A 6,007-nucleotide genomic window follows, 5' to 3' on the forward strand; every position below is an offset into this window, starting at 1 on the left:
CATAAATACTATAGAATACAGTGTCACATAGATCTAATCTCTGGTGGAATGGCGTTGATTATCATTCTGAATCTAAGAAGTCGTCGAGCTGCCTGACTCGATCTACTGTCGTTTTTTGAGTTGCTGAATAGGGTCCTCTCTCTTGTCTTTCTTATAGCGAAGGGCTCTAAGTCCGGACATCATCCTGAGAGACAAGGACAACATACAGTGGAGAGGCATGCTGTTGAAAGCTACCTCCTGGAAATAGCCGCGTATCTTATGGGGGATATAACCGTAGGTTGACGTCTCAAGTCCGACGGTGGTGAGGGCTTGTCGGACATAGGCATCCGGGGTCGGAACATTGAGGCTGGCTTTGCGGATCTTGGACATTTTCGTCGACACGAACGCTGGCTTCACTGACTGAACGATAACTCCGAGATTCTGATATTCACATGCGGTCGCCTGGGAGAGGAATTCCATATAGCTTTTCGTTCCCGCGTAGACGCCGAGCAGCGGCAACGGGTACATGTTCGACAAGGACGACACGTTAATGACAACTCCACTGTGTCGAGAAGCCATTCCCGGAAGAACAAGACGCATCATCAGAGTTCCCGACGTGCAGTTGGCCTGGATCATCTGATCCATGAGGTGATCACCATCGGGCACCTCGGTGAAATACTCCGGGTACGGGAAACTCATGCCGACATTGTTCACCAGCACAGCGACTTCGAGATTCGAGATGAGCTTGCGGATGACTTCATAGCAGCCGCGGTCGTTCGAAGAGAAGTCGACAGACAGGGTTTTCGTTTCAACTTTGAACTTGTCCTGGATCACGGCAGCGACCTCATCGAGCTTCGACTGAGTCCTGGATATCAAACAGATGTTGATACCCTTCTGCGCGAGCTGTTCCGCGTAGGCCCTGCCGATGCCATCGGACGCTCCCGTGACGACAGCCCATTTCCCGGCGAACTTTTTGAAGTTCACGTTGTGACCGAGGAGTTGGCCCAGGAAGCAGTGGTATGCGCCGCGGACCAATGATTGCAGCAGGCGGAGCGTACCCAAAATCAGGAACAGCAATCCCGAATACGCGATGAACCTCGACGCGAATGACATGTCGGGGTTTTGGAAAACGCAGGCCTGCTCCATTTTCGCTGAAGGGATGAAAAAAATTCTTCGGTTAGACTTGTATTTCAAGTTCCCGACCTTTTCCGGGGAATCATTTCGTGGCTCAAGGACTTCTCATTCGGCTACAAGAGAATGCAGAAAATTTCCTCCCGAAGCGAGTCGGTATACGGATTATCGTTCAGCTCCGCTGCTCATCTCCTGGTGTTCGTCCACGATGAACTGGGATCAAATTGGTTTCGCCCCTCTCATAGGGAGTGAACCCGGTAGATATTTTCAGAAAATATCACCTATCGAGGACAAATTATTCCGCGATCCGATGGGTTCCACCTGCTTCACTGTCAGTCCGTGGAGTATTTTCCACCCACCTAGAGGAAGTTTTTTGGAGCGCAATCCGAACGATTGTTGAGCGGAAACTAAGGCAGAGTTCTCCGAGCGCTTCTATTAGGGCACCAGTTGTGAATGAGCAAATTCTGTTATATCCGCGAAATCACACACCTAAACATCGTCTCGCGGACTCAACATATTTGAGACCGCTCCGCCGCAGCTTCATACATGAGTAGCACGACCGGAGCGCAGCTCAAGGTTGCTGAATGGGCTCGTGTTTGTGGAATGATCTCCTTGAATGTTCCGTTTCCGTGGAACAAGGGAACGCTCAAGGAAGATGCTAGTTGACAATGGCTGTGAGCACAGAATCAGAACGGAAGCATCCAAGTGTGCCCGTCTAAGCTAGAGGAAAATTTCTCGCATGGCGAAGCCGGCGAGTCAGAAGAAAATCCATTCTTTAATTCTCCTCGACCTGTCGGTTGTGCAGCATGAATCGTTGCATATATCAGATCCAGAGGAATCATATAAACCTCCTCAGCGGGGCGGGCTACCACGATGGTCACCAGATATCTGGGCCGAAGAGCCTACGATTCTCTCGGTTCGAAGATGGTCTCGAGCGACGTCATCGGCCCAGAGAATATTTCTCGCTCGCCATTCATATGCTGAGAGGATCTCGCCGTGGATGCTCCATCCATCGTTCGTGGGAGTTCGAGCTCAACGGCCAGAACCCTAGTCCCTCTGAGAGACTCGAAGATGTTCAATTCCCATACACTTGCACTCGACGGCACGTTCAGTGATCGTGACACGCGGAGTCCACGATAACGTGAGTTTCCGACTCACGTGGCTCCATGTCACCTCCTCAGACGGGATCTGCGCTCTCCTGAGTCTTACACGGGCTCTGACTGGTCGTCTGATGACGGCCGACAGAGATAGCCCTCACTCTTTCCTGGTCCCAGACAGCGGATAGGCGGAGAATCAAGCCGAGATCTTGCGAAAGGCTGTCCGGGAGTTACCCTGTATTTCGTCGCTCGACCCTAGGTGAGTGAAATCGACGCAGCGACTCTTCGAGGCAGCTGGGAACGAGGCGACGGACAGGGTCGACTCGACTCCGACGTAGAAGGGGAGGGTGGACCGGCGATCGCGGCGGAAGCATCATCTACTCGGCATAGAATTCCCATCGGCAAATAATCCGGCAGAGGAGTCCCCGCGGCCGAGAAATTCATCCGGCTTGCATGGGAGCACGCACTCGATTCCGCCCGCGCTGTCGAGGTCCAAGACGGCGGGCGAAATGAGCTCTGCGTCTCGAGAACAAGCGGGTGAGAAACGTTTCCGCAATGACGTAGCCGAGAACTTCGACATATCGGAAGGGATGCCCGGAGTCAGCAATCGCGTAAGTTCATGATGACGGTCTTATACCTCGAGCATATGAGCCCCGAATCGAGACACCGCAGGAAGTAAAGTCTCAGTCTTCGGAAACCAGCCTCCGACACGCCGTATGAGCTCATTAACATCGTGTGTCCTTTTCTGAGTCTCACCCAGGTAAACGTGAAATTCTAACTGGCCGCATTCACAAGAAGTGTAATGGTATGCAATTGATGGTTTTCCCGGTGCCGCGAGGACTTCCCGGAGATTTTGCTGCCATCGAGCTGGTGGCGTCGAAGGACCCAACCTCAGGGAGCTGATTGAGAGAGCTTTCGACGATGCTTCCCGCGATGCACCGACTCTGCTCTCGGAACACAGTTTCCTCGAGGAAGAAGGATACCGATACGTATCTCGTAATCTCGTCGATCGGACGAAGTAGTGCGGTGGGAATCCCGCCGGTTTTCCTCACACTGGACATCGAAGCGCGATGTACGAGGAAGCCAAGATCATCGCTTTGGAAAACAGGTCAAAGCTCTGCGAGACATATCTGGCTTAAGTCAAAAATACATCCGGGCTGAAAAATACGAAGGAGCTGCGCGCTCTGTCAGATTTTGTCTCCGATCAGATCGAATGTTTTTCCTGAGGGATCCGTGCCAGAAACGCGATGCACTAATCGAAATACTCGAGTTGCCCGAGACTCGCACACAACGCTTGATTGATGAGAGGACAGGACCGAGTTCGTCGCTCGCGACAAATCGGAAATCGAAAACATACGATGATCGAATTCCGTCGACCATCTGAAGTTCTCAGGGAACAGTTGTCTTCTATCGAAAACGGAAACTATTGACAGCTGAAACAAGGAGGTTGCGAGAGTCAATGGTGTCTTCGCTCATCACGATTTGCCATATCCGCCGTGAGAAGGAATGACGTCCAAATACGTGAAATTCCCCCCGCCGTCTTCGAGTGACGTCGGAGAAATTTTTCAACAACAAGAGCCATTCAGCTTCTCAAGGCTGAAGGCACCACATCCGGTTGGAGGGTGAAAAGATAGGAAGCGGGGATCGGATATCGCAAGTGCCTCGTCGACGATGCCTCTTGATTATGATAGTGGGCAGTAGATGAGAGGAGTTCGTTGCAATTCGACAGGATAAGCCGAAGGATTTTATCGACTTTGAATAAAACTCTTCAACGGACGCCTAGTCAACACGTAGAAACCGGGACACTTTTCCAGAGCTCCACGAACACGCACTATGCGGACTCTGACACTTCTCCCATAGATCTCATTAAAGCGGGAGCGTCGCCCATCGGAGAGGAAAATAAGCGACGCATGCTAAATCTACGAATTCCGCATGACAATGACTCCGTGATGCTTTCGGTAACCACGAAGAAAAAACCGACATCCCACGCGAGACAGTTCGGTGATTCGACAAGATACTCGAATTAGACGCAATTTCTGACGGCTAAGGATTTCGCCGATTCGCCTCGCGTCAGGGGACTAAAATCACCTGTTGGAGATGCGGAATCGACTCGATTGTTTATCGACACCTCGATGACCCCCCAAAGCCAGTTTCCATTTCTTTCTATGCAAGAAATGACGTTTGGCAGCATTTCCGACTTGACGGGGAGTTTTTGGCTCGTCAGAAGAGCCGATCGACAGGATACATAAGTAGAATCTGCAATTCTTCCACACGGATCTTTCACGAGCATCCCCGCCGGATGACTCTCCGGAATAACCAAATACTTGCGCGAGATCCCAATGCACACGATTCGAGCAGTCACAATGGGACACGATCCCGGGAACGCGGGAAAATAGAGGAAATTTCATGGCTTACCTCTGCGTAGGCACTATTCTCTGTCCAATGAAATGAAGCTCAGTCCGGTAGTCTTCGTTTCAGCAACGTCAGCAGAACGCCACGGCGAGCCCGAAGGAAAGTCTTTGCTCCGGCTGGTTGTATATCTCTCGTCACCTCTTCTCTCAGCTGAGGGGCCGACGTAAGGGTTTGGCGCGCGAATTCAAAAAACACTTCTCGGGACCAACGACGCTGATGTGAATTCTGCCTAGCCTAGATGAAACTTTGCAGCGTCGGGACTGTGTATTCCGGTCTAGATCCAGCGCTGTCCTAATTCTGGTGGCCGATCGAAAGGAAATCTGTCTAAGACACCGACATCAATGATTCAATCAGAGCAGCTTTAGCTCTTTTATAGCTCGTTTCTCCGGATGAGAGACCCGTACCATGAAAGGAGAGAAAGAAAGTCGGGGAATCGAGAATCGGAGAATCAAAAATCGGAGAATCGAAAATCGGAGAATCGAAAATCGGAGAATCGAAAATCGGAGAATCGAAAATCGGAGAATCGAAAATCGGAGAATCGAAAATCGGAAAATCGAAAATCGGAGAATCGAAAATCAAACATCGAAAATCGGGGAATCGGGGTAGAACCAGGGGAGCGACCTCTTGTGTTGGTAGGGAACCGCCCAGCCACTGTCTCTCTCGGCGCGGAAGCTCCTCACGGTTCTCGAACTCGCCGTACCGGATATGTACGCATGTACTCTAGCCATGATTCGGAGGGCCGAAGCTGTCTGGTTCAGACGAGGACCATCATCTCGGCTAAAGTTCATTTCATTGGGAAGCGTCTGGGATCTGATCATCAACTACGCTTGCTTCTCGGTCGGGGTGGGACACCTAGGACCCCATCGCCCGTGCTAATTATCATCATCGACTCCCTAGCCTCGGCGAATTCCCCCCCCTCAGATCGGAGAAAAGAGACTCCACGAACGTTTGTCTCCTTACGCCACTCGTGATAGTCTGGGATTCCTTCTGGGATATTCGCTCACAATATTCGATTCTGAGATAAGAGAACCGTCCTCGAGAATATTGAACTCTTCAGATATGAATAAATCTCTGTCAAGATCATACGTTTGCATAAATTCGTGAAGGAGCTCGCATCTGGCGATTCAGGAGAGCTGCGCTACCTTGATTGAATCGATCCAAGAGCCAAGAGGTGACTCCTCGACCGGAGCCATCGCCGAGCGAGCTAAAATCTAACCTTTCTCCGAATTGAACTTGGGCTCGGATCAAAGCTGCGCCCTAATCAAACCAGGGGTCGAATCGAACCCGCGCTCGTCGCGCACGACGATTGGAGCCCAAGTACATTTGAGCGCAGTGTATATTCACCCAGGTATCAGAGAAAGAAAGGTGAACACCCAGGAATCAATCCG

At 51.2% G+C, this 6,007-nt stretch overlaps 1 protein-coding gene across 2 annotated transcripts; it reads right to left on the reverse strand.

Moving 5' to 3' along the window:
* Window positions 1-6: 6 nt before the first annotated feature.
* Window positions 7-4,962, reverse strand: LOC100902242 (very-long-chain 3-oxoacyl-CoA reductase-B). 2 transcript variants are annotated; one of them, XM_029110714.1, is made up of 2 exons: window positions 4,623-4,962; window positions 7-1,130 (listed from the first exon to the last, which is right to left on the reverse strand). In XM_029110714.1, exon 2 carries the CDS (start codon window positions 1,123-1,125, stop codon window positions 103-105), a length of 1,023 nt encoding a protein of 340 aa, XP_028966547.1. In that variant the 5' UTR covers window positions 1,126-1,130; window positions 4,623-4,962; the 3' UTR covers window positions 7-102. The 2 variants fall into 2 exon arrangements, with proteins under 2 accessions (XP_028966547.1, XP_028966548.1); XM_029110715.1 differs by lacking the exon at window positions 4,623-4,962 and adding an exon at window positions 1,470-1,555.
* Between the last annotated feature and the right edge of the window lie 1,045 nt (window positions 4,963-6,007).

This window comes from Galendromus occidentalis, unplaced genomic scaffold (genome assembly GCF_000255335.2).
Source record: "Galendromus occidentalis unplaced genomic scaffold, Mocc_1.1 scf7180000075466, whole genome shotgun sequence".
Lineage (NCBI taxonomy): Eukaryota > Metazoa > Arthropoda > Arachnida > Mesostigmata > Phytoseiidae > Galendromus > Galendromus occidentalis.

What these genes read in the sequence shown, in the direction of transcription:
- LOC100902242 (XM_029110714.1), bottom strand. Translation starts at nt 1,125, where the DNA reads ATGGAGCAGGCCTGCGTTTTCCAAAACCCCGACATGTCATTCGCGTCG.